The 22041-nt window shown below is 40.5% G+C and overlaps 2 protein-coding genes across 8 annotated transcripts in view; both read right to left on the bottom strand.

Annotated features, from left to right (window-relative positions):
• LOC127516138 (A disintegrin and metalloproteinase with thrombospondin motifs 7) overlaps window positions 1-22041 on the bottom strand; it is an 83218-nt gene that overhangs the window by 28759 nt on the left and 32418 nt on the right. The window contains exons 10-16 of one of the 4 annotated variants that reach the window (XM_051900483.1): window positions 15615-15707; window positions 15350-15495; window positions 12641-12810; window positions 11789-11922; window positions 10187-10307; window positions 9812-10056; window positions 4877-5024 (exon numbers count right to left, since the gene is read on the bottom strand). In XM_051900483.1, coding sequence (XP_051756443.1) covers window positions 4877-5024; window positions 9812-10056; window positions 10187-10307; window positions 11789-11922; window positions 12641-12810; window positions 15350-15495; window positions 15615-15707 — 1057 coding nt within the window. Of the gene's footprint in view, window positions 1-4876; window positions 5025-9811; window positions 10057-10186; window positions 10308-11788; window positions 11923-12640; window positions 12811-12953; window positions 13083-15349; window positions 15496-15614; window positions 15708-22041 lie in introns of those variants that run through there. The other 3 variants (XM_051900484.1, XR_007930938.1, XM_051900486.1) reach the window with 3 other exon arrangements.
• Window positions 15721-21797, bottom strand: LOC127516139 (keratin, type I cytoskeletal 9-like). 4 transcript variants are annotated; one of them, XM_051900487.1, is made up of 2 exons: window positions 20142-21797; window positions 15721-20087 (listed from the first exon to the last, which is right to left on the bottom strand). In XM_051900487.1, the coding sequence occupies exons 1-2, from the start codon at window positions 20332-20334 to the stop codon at window positions 19297-19299; spliced, it is 984 nt and encodes a 327-aa protein (XP_051756447.1). In that variant the 5' UTR covers window positions 20335-21797; the 3' UTR covers window positions 15721-19296. The 4 variants fall into 4 exon arrangements, with proteins under 4 accessions (XP_051756447.1, XP_051756448.1, XP_051756449.1 ...); XM_051900488.1 differs by having other exon boundaries at window positions 15721-20060; XM_051900489.1 differs by having other exon boundaries at window positions 15721-20033.

Here is a 22041-nt window from a genome sequence, read left to right as displayed (position 1 = left end):
TACACCCCTAGTTAAAATTTGTAACATTTTTAATGCACCCCACCCAGACCTATAAGTCATCTTACACTGCATGAGCCTATTAGAATGCAGTGAAAATGCCACTAAAATTCAAGATATGGGGGCAAAAAATGCTCCTGTATCGGTCTGTTTTTGTCTTATATTTATATCATGTGATATAGATTAGCAATATCACATGAGCAAGAGTGATGTTTTCCCCCGAATATCTGCACGCTTGCAAATGTAATACAACAGTTCAATAAACAAGAAGTTAATATTGTCTTACATTTTAGACAATATTGTCAATCTATTTCACCAATGAAAATAGTTCCAAACAAAGCCACAGCAGAACTGTTGTTGCACACAGCAGTGTTTCATTACTGAATGAATCAGCAGTTGTTAATGAATCGAGTGTGGCACTCATTCATAAAGACTGATATGACCCGTCTTAAAGTCACAACATAAAGAGGACACTTAACAACATTGGTTTCAATAAAGGGAATATAAGTTTATTTAAAGCCAAAAAAAAAAAAAACATATCTAGGGCAAAACATTACATAAAAACTTACTTCGTTCCTGAACGAATCAGCCGTTTGAATGAATCTGTTGAACGAATGACTGAATGACTCGCTCATTAAGACTCATGCTGCCACCTACTGGCGGTTTTAAATTTAAGTATAATTTCATTTTTCATTCATATCCATGCCACCTCTGAGCTGCATTAAACAGTCTGTGTAGATATACCTAAATGCCACTTCAGATGAGGCTTCTGGAAAAAAAGGTTATGACCACATTGTAGCCTTAAAAATGTATGTGTAATAAATTCTATGTTGAATCAAAATCTTTCTAAAGCTACTTCTTATATTCAATGCTTTTCTCATCTAACACAACAATGAAGTTAAATCATTTGTGGGGTAATTTCTCAGCTAAAATTGATGTGTGATTAATTAAATTAATTAATCGGCAGATCATTTAATTAATTAGCGATTAAAAAATGAATCGCTTAACAGTGTAATCTTGCATTTCTTTCAGTTGCACAATGGAAGCAATACACAGGATGACTTGCCCACACACACATATTTAATAGTTTATTAGCTTATAATCTCATTCATTTTTTTTTTTTTGAATATAAATGCATAACTTAGCTCATTTTAAAACATTATTTAATGTACTGGGAACCCTTAATTTGAATTTGGACAGACAAAGCTTTAATTCTGCTGTTATGATATAGAATAATTGATTTACCTGCTGTGCCAGACCAATTAAATGATGTCATTTGTTTGAGCTCTTCAGTCAAATTAAAGATGAGCAGCGGTTAATTGCATCTAAAAATAATCATACTCACTTCAGGCCGGTGCTATTGGGGTAGATACGAACACATTTTTGTAATATTCTTATTCATTTTTTATATTTTTTCATATTAATCAAATGAATGTTAATTTAAAAAACGATATGTGCTGTGTAATAACCTTCAACAGAGCTGAGGATGACCAAATGCAAAATATAAAATAAATTAATTTGAAAAAGAGCAAAGAACACATTTATCTAAAGCAAAATAGGAAACTATCCACTGATGTAATCATAACAAGAATTAATACACAGTCTCTTAAAATTTACCTAATGCCAATAATACATTTTCTAGAGAAATCATTTGAGTAAAGGATTAAAATATAGAGCATTGCATTGACTTTAAAGTGGTCATGACATGAGAAATCAAATTTGCCTTGATCTTTTGACATATAAGACGTCTTTGTACCATTAAAACATCCTGCAAGTTTCAGAGCTTAAAATGTCCTCCTCATTATAAACGAGGCATTTATTTAATCAAGCTCCAAAAATGGCTCGTTTGGATATTGCGGGATCTGTGATGTCACATGTGCAAAAACATTTGCATATGACTGCCTCCAGAGCAAGACATCGACGAATAGTTATATATCATCGCACCATAGGCCTCGCCCACTGGCGTTCAGTCGCTTTACGGCTGACATTTGCCTACACTGGATGTGAGCGTCGCGTCAAAAGCAAACAGAAGCCATTATAATCAGTGATGCTGTCTACACTGATACAGTATACAGATGAGTGTTCGTTTGCTTTGACACATCCAGTTTAAACAGCTTAAACGTTAGCCAATCATAACAGTGGCTGTTTACTGACAAGGAGCCGCGCCTTAAAAATGGGTCACTTCAGACAGAGGGTCAGAATGAAGGTTGAAAATAATTGTTTTCCGCATATATAGATTTGTTTTTTGTTTTATGCAAAAAAATAAACTTTATTAACATTATAAGTGTAAATCAAGGAACATATTAAAATAATATAAAAAAATGTAATGTCATGACCCCTTTAAAAAACTCTATCAGAAACCCTGTCTAACTTAGTTTAAACTCAAGTATACAAAGGATGCGACATTCAGTCTAATAATTCAAATTCTTGTCTCTGTGTACATTTTCCTTCCTAATTTTCCACCAAAACATCTCAGTATAAGAACCTCTTTCTATTAGCAAAACTAAATGAAATGATTAACAAATAAATATTCTACCAACTCTGTCATAATCACAGCCTGTTGACAACAAAACCAATCCATTTACTTGTACTTTTCTATCGCTAAATGAAAAGAATTGTACATATACAACTTTAATCCCAGTTTTGATCCTTATGAATACATGAAACATGGATTTAAACGATACATTCCCCTTTCGTATTACCAAAAAAGCTTCCCACAGAGTGTAACTGCATGCAAATTATTAAGCCTGTGATTTCAGCTACCTTGTCAAATACAACAATGTTAATTTTTTTTTTATTCACATTAAATTTTGGTCTCTGAGATACAAGGAACAAAATATTCAGCACAATGAAAGCTAGTAGTTGTTCTTTTTAGTTGTCCTTGCATAAGTAGATGAGGGTCACATATGAGGAATGAGAGAAATTTTTGTAAAAAGAGCTTCTAAAACTCTCTTCAAGGATTCAGGATGCTTTTCATAATTACACTTTGATTGTTATTAAATAGCAATACTTTCCACTGAGTATGAAGGACACTGTAAATGTACTTTCTTAAACATTGAAGACAGTGTTTCTTCATGCATGGCTCCTAATTACATTCGTAACAACAGCGCTGGATTCAAACGGCCTTCAATATCATTAACCGGAAATGCTTAGCAGATTAACCCGCCTGCCGACCAAAGAACTGGCACCCACCTGTGATCCCTGGATCAAATTAGACACACTTTAAAAACCATTAAACATTCTCTGAACTCTTGATCAGAGAACAACAAGTCTAAAGACCCCATTTGTTGATGAAAATGATGAAAGGCCATAATTTGACTTCAAATATGGGAACATTCAGTGATTTTTATATAAAAACAAAAAAAGAAACTGACAATGTGCTTTTACTGTTTTTTGTGTGTAATCTTCACATTTTCTGGTTCTATTGGCCCAAGCAAATGCCTCAGAAAAATCTCCTCTGTTCATTCCCAACAACAAAGAGACCGCCTTTTTGCAATTCACGGAGAAGTGCATGTGATTGTGATTGTTTTGGTGCAGATCCGAGCTCAATTGCTATGTTCACATATGCCTAAACGAACCGAACTAAGCGATAAAACACACCAGGTTCTGAAACAAACGCTCCAAACGAGCCAGGTGTGATCAATATTTATTACTGCCATCATTCACAAGCGTCCTAGTGTTTCCTGCAACAACGTCGTCCCACAGAATGTGAAATTATGCATGAAAAAGCAAATTCAGAGCCAATATATTTGATATTTATCATAGGTACGTGGAGCATTATTTTGAACCAATGATGTTTCACTGTGCCCGGTGCAATCCAACTGGAATGCAAACTTACAATAAAAATCCCTGTCTTTCCCCTACTAAGTAGTATACAAAAAACAGCACTTCAAATCATTAAGATGTCTACATACACAGTATTCATAAAATAGTGGGCAAACAAGGGTGCTTTCACACTAGCACTTTTGATGCACACCTGTGTTTGACTGACGTCAGAGTTCGGTTTGTTTGGATGATGTGAACGCTGTTTTTCGAACTCGTGTGTACCGATGAACTGTACACAGAGTCCGCAGAAAAAGGGTGTTCTGGGGTACGGTTCATGTGAACTCCGGTACGGTTTGCTACTGATATGGACGCAATCGTACTAAATTGTGGAAGTGAACCGCTATTAATGACTTATGATTCGATAAAACTGTTTGAAAATAATTGCTGCCTTCTCCTGCGTCATCGTTACCAAGTAACTGAGGTAAACAGCTGCTGTTTTGATGATGCAAATGCATGAAGCACCACTCACGCAAAAGTCACTTTCAAACCAAGCAGGCAAGCAAGCAATGCTGTGAATTTGCATGATGAACTTGAAAACAAGAGAAATCTGCATGAGGAACTTTTTCGACCTCACACAAAACTTTCTATTGTGTGGACTGAAATTATTGGATTTCACTCTTTAAAATTTCACTGAGCAACAGTAAATGTGACCGCACCTTAGACCATATTATACCATTACTGAAGTCTTATTTCCAATATATTGAAGCTTGCCTGAGCTGGGACGTTTTCACAACATTAAACTTGAGTTCATGTAGCATCAGCTTGTCCAAAGTCTGTTTCCTATAAAGTTTAATTCGGAACATTTAGCTGTCTGTTTGCAATTTTTGAGAAAGCAATATGTGCCAGAGAGCTCATTTATAGCTGAAAAAGAGCTACAGAGCCAGACTGAACAAACAGATCAACTCAGCTATTTTCTGCACTTTTTAGTATAATATGAAACTGTAACAGGGCAGTTACCTAAAGTAAATACATACACAGTGGTGAAGCAGGTCAGGCTCAACTTGTGCATGGGCGTAAGTTAAAAGTGAAGGCGTACAACAAGACGAATCCTTACCAGTTCCACATGTGGCGCTGCACTCAGTCCAAGCCCCATAAACCCACTGGAAATAAGAGACAGCAGTGCCGTTGTTGGAATCGACAAGAGTGTCTCTGCTTATGGTGTACTCGTATCTCACCCCAGGGTTCGTCTCCTGAAAAAGCAGCTGGAGAACATTGAGGGCAGATGAAAGAGAAATCTTGACACGAGTACACACAAACAATGCGAAAACACACGAATCTCAGACCTAAAATCTAGGCCAATGCCCATACAATCATATATCAATATGTCACGATTCTATGATAATGTATTGACACAGGTCCATCCATCCATCAATCTAGAATCTAGAACCAGTCCACCAAATAAGCACAAACTCTGCAATCAGATTTGGAAAGTTGTGAAAAAAAAATGTCAGAACTGTGAGTCAAGTGCTTTAAGTACCAATAAAGTTTTTCTCTGTGGTAAATTACCTTTAATAACTTGATGCGTAATAATACCAGTGTACAGGTAATGGCAACATGGATATCAGAAATTATTCAGATATATCTTCATATGTAAAGAATCTCATCAATAGATCTTAGTCATGGTAGTGCCATATTTAATTTTTGACAGGAATGAAAACGAGGCTGTAAGGGTAAAAATACAATGCGTTTAATGGTTTGTACTGTTGTTTAACAACATACAGATTGTTCCATTGAAGAAACGTCTTTCAGAAGAAAACTTTCAGGAGACAAAAAGTCCCTAAAACAGTTTTTAAAGTTGTAAGTTGTGAAAATGACCTGATCTAGTTGTGAAAATGACATGACCTAGGTCCCTGTCATCCCAGTGGCGCAACAAGATGAATGACAGGCACCTGATCCAGAGATTGTGGGTTCGAGTCCCGAGTGAGACAACTTTTTTGGGGCAGTCGTGGCCTAATGGTTAGAGAGTTGGACTTATAACCCAAAGGTTGCTAGTTTGAGTTGAGGTATTGACAAAGGCTTTGTGCTGAAACGTTGGTGAATAAAACTTTCTGCAAGTGAGTGTGCAGTCATATCTTTCATATACATATAGTTTAGTTTCATTATCATGGACTTTTAGTTTGTTTTTATTCACAACATGTGCTCCTTTGTTCAGTTTTCCCGCTCCTCATTTGTATTCATATGTGAAAGCTGAGTTTGATTAATCATCCTCATTTGTGCTTTCTATTTAAGTTGTACCCTCACATTCATTCTCAGTCCGGTCACGTTTATGTAAAGAGAGTGTGTTGCTACCTGTTGACCTATCATTTGGATTATATTCATTAAACCTTCTTGTTGGAATTATAATCTTCTTCTTCATCTGCCTTCCTGCAACCCACCGTGACAGATGACCGGACCACAAATGGATTGGAACGCATTGTTCATCAGGGTGGCACAAAAAAGCAGCGATTTTCTCATCTTCACTAATGTTTTTTTTGTCTCACCACCCACTGCCACTTAAGACCTTGTTCTAGATTGGGGCTATTTATCACAACCCCATAACCCTCCCAGACACCACCAGACTGAACTGGAGGGAGGCTGAGGCTTCCCGATCCAGAACCCAGCCAGACCCAGAGCCTAGGTTACCACCTGTGACCGCGGAAAATGCGCGAGCCCCCCGCAGACATTGAGGGACCATCCACCGCGATGAGTGAGCCAGAGCACAGAGTCTACCATTGCGCCGGAAGTAGAGCCCCCGAGCGAGTCTGACCAGGGGTGTGAGGCCGTGACATAAGCAGACGAGGGATCGGGAACTGAGGACTGGCTGCTGGAGGTCAGTGAGGAAGGATCGCCTCCCACCCTAACCCACCCGGTATTTAAACCTTCATCGCTTTTTAAAGGCAGCACTGTTATTGTTAACCCTTCTATTAAACTTTCACCGCTGTTTAAAGACGACAAAATGAGCAAAATGGACTGTGATGTGCTCATTTCTGTGATGTGTGTGGAAATTACCCTACTCACCATCGTCATGTCCAGTCTACTGTCACCTTCATCATCCCAGAGCTCAGCCAGTCCTCCAGCCCCACCACTGCTTGAAGTTTGCAGCCCTGCGACATCCCTGGAGATGCCCTGCCAGGACGTTGAGCTGCAGGTCAAACAACTATCAGCAGCACCTGTAATCGAGGATCCTGCGGCTCTGCCTCCGGCCTCGGATGCCCTCGTTTCATCTTGGCGCGTTGACCTTTCGGCTCCGCCCTGGCTCCTCCCACCTTTGGCTCCTCCAGAAACCCTCGTCAAAGTGACTCCACCTATCGTCGCTCTGCCAACGCCACGGACATCAGGACCTTCCTCCCTTCTGGGTCGCCTCTGTCCTCGGTCTCACCAGAGTCACTCCTGGCCTTGGTCTCACCAGCATCGCCCTTGTCCTCGGATTCTCTGGCTCCACCTGCGATACTCGTCGCCGAGACTTCTCCTGGGTCTCCTTCACCATCGATGTCTCTCGGCTCCTGCGGTTCTCCGTCTGTGCCTATAGATCGTTCGTCCTCGTCTCACATGGTCGTCCCCCAGCTGTTGTCAGTCACTACACCACCTTGGCTCTTCCCTCCCTGGACTCCACCATGGGCTGTCGAGGAGCCATGGGGAGCTCTAGGTCTGTGCCAGCAGACTATTTCCACCATGGTCACCAGGGGATTGTCACCATCTCCTCATAATCACCTCGTCCTCCTCCAAAGCCTCTGCCGATCCTACCTCTGTTGTTCTGTCTTCGTCCTGTTATGGCGCAAGGTCGCTTCTTGCCTCTTGGTTGCTTCTCGGTCGCATCTCGGTGGGTGCCGTCTGTCACTAGTCTGTTCAGTTTAGTTTCATTATCATGGACTTGGCTTCCTATTTAAGTTGTACCCTCACATTCATTCTCGGTCTGGTCACGTTTATGTAAAGAGTGCACAATAGCGCTGTATGACAGATGTATCACTTTTATTTCGTTTTTCCTTATTTAGTCAAAATATTCACAAACTTCTTAACTATATCATGAACTATCTTATAATATGATTCTCAAATACGTGTAAGTGAATATGTTTTGTTGTTTAAACACTTTTATAATGAACATTTTAGTTGATCTATAACCCGCGATGGGCGCCGACATGTTAGTTTTCACCACTGTAGTGACAAATTGGGTCCCCCCCAAAATCGGGTCTCCAAGGACCCCAAGCAATCCCATTGGTTCAAATTGCTTTTAATAGGTACTCTCTTTAGCACCTGAATAATCATTAACTGACAGTTTTTGGGGACCCGATTTTGAGGGAGGACCCGAATTGTCACAACACCGCAATTCAGAGAATCAGATTTGTCGGATTTACATTAAACCTATATTCATTAAACCTTCTTGTTGAAATTATAATATTTGTCTTCATCTGCCTCCCTGCAACCCACCGTGACAGTAAAGACTATACGTATATCCCTCACAGCCTCATTTTCATAAAACATGGCGTCATCTAATCTGACTAAGATCTGCTATCAAGAAGTTCTACACTGAATATAGTACACTTTTTAAAGGTATGCAATATCGGATATAGCATCTTTGGCACATTTACCACAATTTAAATCTACCCAATTACAATATCATGAGCTTATTTGAATTGTGATTGCATGAATGTATTGTCCTAATGTAAACTGTTACATATTTTGGTGTTGAGACCAGAGACTGTTGTTTGAAAATTTTATGTGAAATCTTTAACTCAAGTGGTACAAGATATTTCCTTAACATATGAACAGACATATAATTTAGGGTGTGTTCACACTTGGCATGTTTGAACGCGATTGCTCTGTTCAATGCGGTTCATGAAATATGAATGCAAAAGACATCTAAACGAACCAAAAACAGGATGTTTCAGAAGATCCATCGCAAAATATACATCATAAAAGACGTTTTTTTGTTTTTTTATCTATAAGTTCGACAGTGTGAACGCCAAGCGAACCAGGACTAAATGTACAGTATCATTTTCTTTTTTGGTCCAGACCACAAGAACCAAGAGAACCGAACTACAAGTGTGAATACACCCTGAGACACCAGGAGAGTAAAACAGAAAAATGTGAGGTTGTAAGCTACTCACAGCCACATGGGATTTAAGAATATGGAAGGTGATAAGATGACTTTACTATGGAACCAGATTTCATTTGTCTGCCTCTTGTTGCCTTAGACATCCCTCTTTCCCCACCCGCGCAAAGGCTGCGAGCCAAAGGCCTCAAATCGCTGTGTGGGAGGAAGTCCTTTATCTAGATTCCCCTTCTCTGCTACACACATTAGCCTAAATCCCTAATAAACAGCATCCTCACTTTAATGGCATTACAACCTGAAAACCATGCATATTTCCTATTATTAATCAAACTCGGTCTGCTAATGATTAAATATGGGAATAAGCCTTTTATGCAATAAATTCAATCATCAGTCCACTAAATTTTCAAATATATTTTGCTGTTTAAACAACGACTGAAATAAATTCATACATTAATATTTTATTATTGAAGAAGATCACAAAGCGACTTCCCGCTGAGTAAAATTTTATGCAAATCCATTTGGGTTGAGCCTTTGATTTCACTTTGCCTGTCAGAAAAAAACGTTTTGTTTTCTCAGTTCAAATATTTACTGTTGATGGAGATACAACGAACTAAGCATTAAACACAGAATGAGCAGAATTCCATAAATATATGAGTACATTTTTCCCCCAGAAGTTTTACATAAGCAGATAAGGCTCTGTGTTATTTGCAGTTGTCTATTATAGTGTTTGAAGCTGTAAATGTTTCCCTGGATAATACAGACTATTCTTTTTATCGTAGTTGGTTGTATACATTCAACAAATGTGAAATGTTAAATTATGTCTACCATTTTAGGCCTCTATTTAAACTCTAAAACATCTCTTCACTAAACTGTGACCTACTTCAGCAGAGCACTTTAGCAGGTGCCTCTGAAAAGAGGCCACAAACATCACATTCTGCTCGTATGCATGGGAGTTTGTACCTGAATCCACACTGGCTCCATGGTCGGTCCGGGAGAAGATAGGTTTTCCAGCTGCCCTGTCCTTTCGTAAGTGAATATTGTTCCTGCTGCCTTATACTCGCCATTCCACTGGATCGTCCAGCCACCGTTCAGGAAATATTTTTCAGGGTCATTACTACGTAATGCTAAGTAGTTCCCAGCCTCTGCGACTTCCTCAATACGGATGTCCCGCGCTCCTTCCGGAATCAAGCCTATGTCCACATAGCCTGGGACACAAAAAATACCTTGGCTTATTCAAACAAATGAACCAGGAAAAAAAAAACAAATGTGTAATGTTATGTTTATGATATGTATGCTACTTTCAGTAAAATATAAACTGAAACTCATTTCACAAACCAAGGCCTTCACTGTCCTCGAAAGTCTTTCTCACTGTCTCGCATGTAGATCCATTTCCATGGCAAACGCCGCATTGATCCTCAACAGCATCCGAGTCAATCTCATAATCACAGCCTAGGTACTGTGACAAGACCAGATAAAAGATAAAAATACATTTCATTTTAACAAGTGAATCCATGTTTGTTAAAGCAAGTGACAGATATTTTTCTCCTCTATTTCCCAAAACCAATATAATGATTGGATGTTCTTTGGTCTCATCTGACAGCCGCATACGTCATTGAGGCTGCCTCATTTCAGTAAAATAACCATTACATTCCAAAGTCATACAGAAATTACAACAATTTATGCTTCACAAGGAATAGCGGTCAATTTTATAATGGTTACTTATAATGGTTACTTCCTTGATGCTGTATGCAGCCGACAAATGCGATCTCCGGAGGATGCAGCTTTCGAAGTGAGACACAGCTACAGTTAACCCTTTCACACATAAGTTTAAAATATTCATACCGTTATTTTAGAATGTATCACCTTATTTCCGAGGTCGACGCGTCACGTGACACACCGCAGCCACAATATCGCTGTATGACAGATGTATCGCTTTTATTTAGTTTTTCCGTATTTGGTCAAAATATTCACAAACTTCTTAACTATATCATGAACTATCTTATAATCTGATTTTCAAATACGTGTAAGTGAATATGTTTTGTTGTTTAAACACTTTTATAATGATCATTTTAGTTGATCTATAACCCGCGATGGGCGCCGACATGTTAGTTTTCACCACTGTAGTGACAAATTGGGTCCCCCCCAAAATCGGGTCTCCATTAGGACCCCAAGCAATCCCATTGGTTCAAATTGCTTTTAATAGATACTCTCTTTAGCGCCTGAATAATCATTAACTGACAGTTTTTGGAGACCCGATTTTGAGGCAGGACCCGATTTGTCACAACACCGCAATTCAGAGAATCAGATTTGTCGGATTTACATGACATAAATTCATCCATTTCTACCGAAATACATTAAAAATAAGTGGCCGGTGAACTGGGAGAAGAGTAAACTTTACAGTTACCTACACAATGTGTATCTGATATGAATAAAACACATCATCAAATTATAATCGAAAGGATTATAGGTGAAACTTGTGAAAAGTGTTCACGTCCTTAATGAAAGTGTATGTGAGGTTTTCCCATGTTGCATCTTCTGCTAGGTGATAATCGTAAGTAAAATAAATAAATAAATGAATAAATCTCCACGATTGTACGGTCTATAGCTGCAGTATAATAAGGCTATGGTTGGTTCAGTGAAACATCTGTTTGTCATCTACTAAATATTTAACTATATATTGTGAGAAAGAGCTTTGTAGAAGCAGTACTGTAACAAAAACAACAGCTTCCTCTTTGCATTCAACAATACTGTGTGTGAATTTCAGCCTGGGATCGTACAAGGACTCGTTCAGATATTTATTTGTGCCTCTTGTGGTATAATTTCACAGTAGACTGACACTCAAGCTGACAGACTGTCAATGGCTTGCAATGAAAATGACAAGTAGAATTTTACAAGGACAGTCTGAGACTGAGCAAAGAGGTCAAAGCCATTACCAACCTTGCAAATGCCGTTAACACATATGTCGCGGCTCTGACTGCCCTCATAGCACTGTGTTCCATCCACAACAGTGTCTAGCATCCTCTCCGAGAAATGCTCGTTCATGGGTCTACAGTGCAGCTCGCACGGATTAGCTGAAAGGACACAAACATAGCCTTTCCGTAACATCCATTTAAAGAGTGCTGCAACACAAAATCTCTCATTCTCGCCCCAGCACACATGAAGTGATAGAGCTGCACGATTCTGGACGAATTGAGATCACGATTCTCCCACGATTTTGAACAGACAACTAAACAAAATAACGTAATTTATTTCTGATAAAATGTTAAATCTTGCAGTCTATTTAAAATGTTATTAATTATAATTAATCTGAATTAATTATTTTTAAAAATCAGGTTGAATGAATGATTCAATGACTCACTTGTTTTATACTGGATGAATCAGCATTTTTTTTAATTGAATGAATGATTCAATGACAATTACATTTTTTAACAGTCACTTGTCGCCACCTACTGGCGTAATCGATACAATGAAATCGTTATTTTGATCACTTCCTTAGACAGCGGTGTTTATATCCGAACTATAAACTTATATCCCAGTACTTCTATGATAATATGAATATCTGTAACACAGAAATAACGATACTTTGATGTTGAAAAGACTGTTTGTAAAGCTGTTTCATACCTATACATGACAACGGCTCTCTCTGGATCAGAACGCAGATCTGAATGTTCGCTGTGATCGTACTTGTCAAAGGTTTAATAGACAGAGCCGAATTGCTGTCATTTAGTAATGAGATCGCAATCTTTTAACCATTAATCGTGCAGCTCTACATAGTGCCACAATGCGCACCTCTGTTATTCACATGTATCCATTTATAAAACTTTCCCTTATAAGGGACTGTGTTAAAGCGGCTGCACTGGATGTATCTGAAGCTGGGCTGGTCCTCAGGGCAGGGGTCACGGTTACAGGTTCGATATCTGCGACGTTCTCCAAGACAGTATTTACCGCCGTACTTGGGTCTAAAAAAAGCATGAAACGTCATTAGGTCATTCAAAATCAGTATATACTACTTGCTATTTGTATAAACATTCCCAAAAAAGACAAATATAGTCTAACCAAAAAGCCTGAAATGGTAATAAAAAGAAATTAATGTCTAGATCACCTTTTCACAGCAGATATTGGCTCCAAATGCAATTGAATAATGGCATTTTTCAAAAGGGCATTGCTATATGGTTGCGAAGATGTTCAGAGTGGGGTTTAAAGGAATAGTTGACCTGAACTTTTTTTTCTTCTGTGAAACAGAAGATATTTGAAGAATATTTTAGCTATTTTTGTGCATACAATGCAAGTCAATGTGGTCCACAAGCTCATTGGTGATTGTGTCATGATGTCATGATGTTAAGTCACATGACTTGCAGGAACCAATGAGGTTTAATGTTACTTTTTGATGTCGCAACATTTGATTTGGACTCTGTATTCATGATATAATCAATGATTTGATTTGAGAGTCAAAGGAGCCCACCACCATGCATCACGCAAGCACCATTGATGATTGTGTCCAAACAGGTATCCCAATAATAATCCCAATAATCTTCCGCCCACCCTCATCTATTACTGATCAGGTAAACATGTAACTCTGCCCCCAAACTCACACCATCAGTTGAGACAGAAATTGACATGTTTTTCAAGTTTCAAACTACAAAGTTTTTAAACGAAGTTCACCTACAAATGGCTTACTCATAGTTAACATCAAAACAGGGATAGGAGAAAGTATTTTAGCATCAAATCTCTTAACTGTTAAGTTTTTTTCTCTTTAATGGAAAATATTTGCTTTGATAAGAAGTACATGGAAGTAGTATTTCTTTTCCCCACATCCTTGAAAAGTTCCTCTGAAATATGATGCAGATGTTGCACATGCTTCTCATCAATTACAACATCTTAGAGATGCATTCATAAGTGGGCCACAACCATTTCCGTCTTTGAAAACTTGCTTCGGGTGAATAGATAGAGAATTGCAAGCCAAGCCAAATACAATGAAATTGTTACACTTCACAAACTCTGAACATGTGGACAAGAGACAGTGACTTTTTTATTGGTCTAGCGAGGCTCTACAATACTGTATGGGTTCAGAATATCTCACCATTTAACAAATTGTCAGAACCACAGAGACACATGAAGGCCATTGAGGATGACTGAGGTTATAACCGATAACTATACTATATGTGTCAAATATTGGTAACACACCTTTATGTATCATGCATTATAAAGGTGTTTATAATGTACATTATTGGGGATGCACGATATATCAGCCACCATATCAGCGTCGGCCAATATATGTTCATTTTTAATGTTATCGTTATCAACCAGATAAGAAAACTTGGCCGATATATTAAAGTTGATAAATAATGGATTATTTCCTTTAGCTGAGACACTTCAGATGCGCAATGTTCACTATGATGGTTTGAATTGCTTGAAATATGACTGGAGTCTCTTCAAAAAGTGCAACGTGTGCAGCGCAAGTCTGTCATATAGGCTACATAAAATTATAATGAGAAGATTATAACTGTGTGCTTGGGACATGACTTTAATGGTGAAACTTTTGATCTTGTAATCAGGCTCTCAAAAATTATATAAAATTTTTTTATTTAGATTTATCGGCCAATATATCGGTTATCGGCTTTCAAATATAAAGAATTATCGGTTATCGGTATCAGCCAAAATTTTCATAACGGTGCTTGTGACCAGCATTAAAATGCATTATAATATTTGCAGATTCCTTGTTACATCTGACATTGTTTGTTTGTCATGTGTTTTAATGCATTATACTTTCTTAAGGCATAACATAAGTATTGTAATGCATTATAACTGTGGTTACAATCATACAATGCATTACAAGGCATTTTATTTGGTAACACTTTATTTTAGTGTCAATGTTACCCATGTTACATGTAGTTACTATAGTATTAACTATAAATTATGCATAATAACATGCAACTAAACCTAATCCTTACCCTATAGTAGTTAATTAATATTACTCAGTACTTAAATGTATAATTAGACTGTAAAACAGACACCTTAAAGTAAAGTGTAACACGTGTAACGTGTAATTATACATTTAAGTACTGAGTAATATTAAATAACTTCATGTATTTACTATAGGGTTAAGGTTAGGATTAGGGTGTAATCATTTATAGTTTCTACTACATGTAACATTAAGCTAAAGTGTTACCCAAGGCAAAATGGATTAAAAATACTTTCATAATGCATTATATATATATATATATATATATATATATATATATACACAAAGTAAAATGATACCAAAATGATTTCTGCAAAATAAACACACACACACACACACTCAAACATTCTGCTGACATGCTGGTGAGAAATAAGTGCAATCATTTTCTTAACTATAAACATGCATTTTCCCATACAATCTATGATAAAAATAGCTACTCCCATGGTTTGTGGTTTTTCACAGTAAAGTGAGTAAGCAACAAATTCTGTGATTTTATTTTTTCTGAAACTGGAAACCGAGGAAACCAGGAAACTCACACTGGGTTGACACAGTCCCTCTGGGCATTCTGAACGCCCGCGCCGCAAGTCCTCGTACACTCAGACCAGTCGCTCCATGAAGCCCAGCCTCCATTCACGCTGTCAGGCTGGGAGCCCGTCTCCACACACTCACCATCAAAACACCACTGCCAAAAGAAAAACAAACCAAGACTGTCAGTTAGTCAGAGTACAAGGAACTGGGAATGAGAACTACCTGGTTAATTGCATGCAGGGAAATGTAAAGCCCACAGAAAGCCTGGCTTGCCTTGCCCTCACCGCACTTGGTCCCGTCCACGGCACCATCCAGCCTGGAGTGACAGGTCGAGCCCACTGTGCACCACAGGGTGCTGCAGATATTCTGAAGGGTACAATCATTTAAAGGGGACCTATTATGCAAAATTCTCTTTTATAAGGCGTTTGAACACAGATTAAACAGTTTAAACTGTTATGGCTTTAAAACGCATGCAAATAATTAACTTTCATGATGACAAAGAACTGCAATGTCATGTGAGCGTGACCACGATAGAGATGATAATCAAAACCAAACAAATGTTTTTAGCAGAGTTTTCGAGGCACGAGTTGTTCAGGCTCTGCCCTCTTCTGGAAAACGGGGTGGGGAGCAACAGCTCATTTGCATTTAAAGACACATGCATGAACACAGCATGTTTTTCCTTCCACTCAAAAATGGGCATTTATAACATGGTATAATAAATGATCTGTCTGGTATTTTGAGCTGAAACTTCAGACACATTCTGGGGACACCAGAGACGTATATTACACCAGAAATTACTTGTACATCTTGTAAAAAGGGGCATAATAGGTTCTCTTTAAGACTAATTTAAAGTAATTAAAAGCTATACATGAAAAGTTATTAGAGATGTTTTAGAACAGCTTGTCACTGAGGCAGTTAAAGGGACATCTGTGTACATTAATTAGCTGTAAATGTTCATAGTAGTACCTTAAGGGTACATATTACTACTCTAAGCTACAAAAAATACTCGTAGATGTAATTCATGGGCGGAAGATTATGCTAATTGTAAATGAGAGTGCATGTGTGCCATATATTTATGAATGATTGGAATTCATTAACATACACACAGTTAACTATCAAATCTGAAGTTTACGATGTGTTTGTGAATCCAGAGGAGAGTTTTTTTTGGGAAAGTTCATATTCACTTTTGAGGAAATGTACTTGATAGATAAAAGTTTTTCATATATTAGTAATATTACACATATTAGACAAAACAACTTCCTATGATTGTAAAATATTTTTTCAAGATTTTTAACGTTTTTTATTTAATTCTGTCAGATCAGAATTCAAATCAGAATATGACTTTCATTTACGAAACAGGCCATCGATTTCATACATGACCACTGTAGTGGACACCAGGACTTAAAGCATGTTTATCAGGCATTTTGGAGACACAACAAGTGAACAGGGAAAGAAATTACATATTACATATCAATATTCTTATAAAATATGAGATATTCTTATGAAAATATTCCCAATTATAACTCCCATTATTACTTTTTTCATTACATGTTGCCCCAAGAACACATTAATATGCAAATTAGATACAGATTCATTGCATTGAATTTGAAAACCCATCTATGGCCATTTTACATGCATATTGCATAAAGTAAAATGGTATATCAAATCATTCTGTTATATCTTTTATAACATAGTTGAGAATCATCTTTATACAAAGTTTGGATAAAAAAGCTTAACCTGAAAATTGATTGGTGAATGAAAAAAAAAAGTTTTTTGTCTTTTAATTTTCAAAATAAATGGGTCCTGGTGTCCAGGACATAGCATAACATAGGAATAAAATATATTTTTTCAAAAATGTCTTTATTCAATTTGTTTCTTACACTATAAAAAAATGCTGGGTTAAAAACAACCCAAGTTGTAATGCATCTGCTATTTGACTGTAAATCGGAAATCGTGGAGTTGTGTGCTGTTAATATCTATAAGAGCATTAATGTTCTCCTTAAAACTTTTACGAAATGGCAAACCTTGTGTGTGGTGTACCAAACACAAACATTAACTGCATTTCTAAACCTCTGCAATTTCCTCTGGTTTCACGTCTTGAACTGTAACAGCCCTGATAAGGAAACTGAAGTCTGGCTTTATCTGTGTCCGAAGGACCGAGTGGCAACTCTTCCGCTCTGTCTGTGACATTTGGACAGTAATTGAAAGATGCCTAGTATCTGCCAACAGCTGCTGCAGAAAGCATAGAGCAAATCACTGATGTGAGCTGACATGACCGACAACAACTCTGCAATCTGATGCCCTTTTCCCTATTTTAATTCTGCAGGATGCCAAACAAACCAGATATGCTGCTTTCCCCCTCATTGTTCAGCTAGCTTACTGTAGGTGAAAAATATTGTGATTTCAAGGTAAAGAGCTCTTCATGTTAAACGGTTTACAAAGTAGTTCTTCTAGTTGGAATATAAGCCCTGCTATACTAATGATGTGCTTCTTTCCCACTAAAACAGCTGGGAATCAGATGGTACTGATGTAAGTAGAAACTGAGACTTCCTCTGTGATGGAAAAGTGTGTGTGTGGTCTATGCCTTACCGGTGTCACGATCACTGTCTGTTCCTGTCAGTTCCTGGACTCCACTTCCCATAATCCTCCCTTCCAATCACATGCACCAATCACCAATTGCCACACACACCTGCAGATCATTACCTGGACTATTTAAGACACACACACACACACACCCTTGGCGAAGTCTTGATTTGCCCCGGTGATCACTTCTGAGCGTTTTCTTGTGGATTGTATTTCTGTTGCCATTGGACTGTTTATTGGACTGTGTTTGTTTGCCGCCTGCCCTGACCATTGCCTGTGACTTTACTCTGCTTGTCTGCCGCCTGCCTCGACCATTGCCTGTCCCTGTTTGTGTCTCTGCCTTTGCCCTGTCTACTCTGTAAGTACTTTTAATATACAAGCTGCAAATGGATCCTCACGCATTCGACCCATCATTACAGAAGACTTCGCCATCAAACGATCCAGCAGCTTCTACGAGCGCTTCCAGCCCCAGCATGGACCCAGCAATACGTCTCGTCCGCCTTCGGCAAGGTAATTCTACACTCGAGGACCACATTCAGAAGTTTCTAGACATTGCCTATTTATCTGACCTGCCTGACTGTGCCCTCATTGACTTCTTTGGCTATGGATTAAACGAACCATTGAAGGACTACTTACTTATTAATGGTCCCCGAGGGTCGTTCGTGGAATTTCTGGACTTTGCTCTGCTTACTGTTGGTTCACTGTTTACTGTGGGTGTCGCGGAGGAACGCGACACCTCGTTCCCCCATGTAATGGCTGCCTCTAAAGAGAGCATTCACAAAATGGCGGCCACAACATCATCACATCATGTCTCTGCTGATCTTCCAGAGCCAAGTCAAGTCTCCGTTGATCCTCTAGAATTACATCACGTCTCTGGATCTGTTTGGGAGCGGAGTGGGTTGCGTTCCAGTGTGGCTGATCCACCGCTGACTTCAGCACGAGCGGCTGGCATTCCTAAGCCTCCGCCGGCCGCTTCGCACTCAAGCCCGCTGGCCGCTACGCCCTCAAGCTCGCCGGTTGCCACGCACTCAAGCTCGCCGGTTGCCACGCACTCAAGCTCGCCGGTTGCCACGCACTCAAGCTCGCCGGTTGCCACGCACTCAAGCTCGCCGGTTGCCACGCACTCAAATTCTCTGGATGCTATGGACAAGATGGCCGCTTTGCCAGTGCCCACGGGCAAGATGGCCGCCCCGCCAGTGTCTGGGAACATAGGGGTCGTTCCAGCCAGTGAGTCCACTCCAGAACCAGCTCCAGTCCGCGAGTCCGCTCCAACCCGTGAGCCCGCTGCAGCGCCCTCAGAGGAGGTAGGCATAGAGCCACCGCCTCAACCATGTAAACGGAGGAGGAGGAGGAAGAAGGCTTCCTCCATCCCTCAAGGCCCGGAGGCCTTCCCAGAGCCCGCTGTAGGCCCGGAGGCCGTCCCAGAGCCCGCTGTAGGCCCGGAGGCCGTCCCAGAGCAGCCCGCTGCCGTCCCAGAGCAGTCCGCTCTTCCTGATACGGCCACGGAGGCCGGCGCCGAGCTCCTCGCCCTGCCGGCGCCACCCGAGCTCCTCGCCCTGCCGGCGCCACCCGAGCTCCTCGCCCTGCCGGCGCCACCCGAGCTCCTCGCCCTGCCGGCGCCACCCGAGCTCCTCGCCCTGCCGGCGCCACCCGAGCTCCTCGCCCTGCCGGCGCCACCCGAGCTCTTCGCCCTGCCGGCGCCACCCGAGATCCTTACCCACGAAACCGCCACGGCCTCCGTTGAATTCCCCAAGAACTTTTTGGGGGGGGGCCATATACCTGAGGGTGGGGAGCTTGTGGGTGGGGACCCTGCACGGCCGCGATCATCAGCGGCCTCCGAATTGCTTGAGCTTGCGGGTGGGGACCTTACACGCCCACGGTCTTCAACCGCCTGTGAACTGCTGTGGCCGGCTACGGACCCTGACCTGCCGTGGGCGCCCAAGCTACCTGACCTACCGTGGGTGCCCAAGCCACCTGACCCGCCGTGGCTGCCCGTGGCACCTGACCCGCCGTGGCTGCCCGTGGCACCTGACCCGCCGTGGCTGCCCGTGGCACCTGACCCGCCGTGGCTGCCCGTGGCACCTGACCCGCCGTGGCTGCCCGTGGCACCTGACCCGCCGTGGCTGCCCGTGGCACCTGACCCGCCGTGGCTGCCCGTGGCACCTGACCCGCCGTGGCTGCCCGTGGCACCTGACCCCCCGTGGCTGCCCGTGGCACCTGACCCCCCGTGGCTGCCCGAGTTCCTGGACCTGCATTGGAGACCCCGTTCCCGTCTGCCAACAGGTCTCCAATGTACCCACCCCCCCTCCCTATCTGTGCCATTTACGCCGCGAGGACGCGCCTTCCGGAAGGGGGGCGTTATGTCACGATCACTGTCTGTTCCTGTCAGTTCCTGGACTCCACTTCCCATAATCCTCCCTTCCAATCACATGCACCAATCACCAATTGCCACACACACCTGCAGATCATTACCTGGACTATTTAAGACACACACACACACACACCCTTGGCGAAGTCTTGATTTGCCCCGGTGATCACTTCTGAGCGTTTTCTTGTGGATTGTATTTCTGTTGCCATTGGACTGTTTATTGGACTGTGTTTGTTTGCCGCCTGCCCTGACCATTGCCTGTGACTTTACTCTGCTTGTCTGCCGCCTGCCTCGACCATTGCCTGTCCCTGTTTGTGTCTCTGCCTTTGCCCTGTCTACTCTGTAAGTACTTTTAATATACAAGCTGCAAATGGATCCTCACGCATTCGACCCATCATTACAACCGGACACTTGAATTTATAGAGGTTTTTGTTGTATCCCTCACAATATAGCAGTGAAAAACTTGGGCCTGGAAGTACATGAGTTGCTTAATGGGAAAGTTTCCTAATGAGGTGAAATTCAGAACAGCATCCCAACAAACATCTGTGTTGAAAAGACCAGCATGGCTGGTGAACATGTGGTGTGAGCAACCATCTTTCTTCTTTTCTGTTACATGGACGAAAGAATTGCGTCCCAATTCACCTACTTATACTAGGCCCTAAAAGTATGTACTGTTTGTGAAGAAAAAGTGCATACTTTTAAGTGTGTAGCAGAAGAGTAGACAAGCTTTCGGACATACTATCATGTGCCTGTCAATCATCCTCCACATTTCATTTAATTTAATTTTCTACCATATTGGAGAGAAAAGAGGTAGCACACTGATCTGCCAGTCATGGGTCTTTCATATTTTTGCATAATTTAAAAGTTAATGGATTAACAGATCTTTATAAAAGTCTACAGTGTTTTTGCAGATGAAATATAACATGGATAACATTAAATAAATATTTTTTATCAGGTTAAATGTTGATTATTAGTCACTCAAACCTGTTTATCTAAACCTCTCTACTTAACCGTCGGTCGCACACATCCGCCATGTTTTGTAGTTTTTGAACACTTTTTTATTCGTGTTTGTAGTTCTGAATCGAATCCTCCTCCAAAGCACAATGGATTGTGGGCAATATTAGCTGTTATAGTGTGCACGGATCCACACTTAGAAAATCTACCGGAAATAGAAGACCATCCGGGGACTTTTGTCATACTCTTTTCAACATACTATGCTTTGGGACAAACTTATTCTAATCTCACATACTATTTAGGATGGACAGTATGGATATTGGGATGCAGGGAAAGTCATGCACAGGAATTACGTGATCTGAACTCCGGCTTCACAGTAAAGGCCCCGATATACTTCAAGCGAAATCGAAGAACGAACTGGTGATTGGTCATTCAGGCCAAAAATGAAGTTCATTTAGAGTTTGTTTCGAACTGCCCAGAAAAGTTTGCTCCTGCTGGTAAACACCTTTGAACTACCATTGGTCCGTGTTGATGACATCATAAGTGGGTGTGGCTCTGAGGCTCCGCCTTCTTTGACATGAAAATCGTCTCCAGTTAATTTCTTCTGTTCAATCGGTCGAGGTCAAACACAAGTAAAAACATGAACACACTGGAGAGCCGCTTTATAGTGGAAATTGAAGTTTTAATTCCAACTGAAAGAGACTCTAACACTGTTTTTCATGTTTAATACTGTAAAGCTGCTTGATTTTAAACAATCTATTGTATAAAGTGCTATATGACTGACTGTACTGGAGT

This window comes from Ctenopharyngodon idella, chromosome 7 (genome assembly GCF_019924925.1).
Source record: "Ctenopharyngodon idella isolate HZGC_01 chromosome 7, HZGC01, whole genome shotgun sequence".
Lineage (NCBI taxonomy): Eukaryota > Metazoa > Chordata > Actinopteri > Cypriniformes > Xenocyprididae > Ctenopharyngodon > Ctenopharyngodon idella.
Note: the sequence above shows the minus strand (reverse complement) of the source record. Positions and strands in the feature narration are given on the sequence as shown.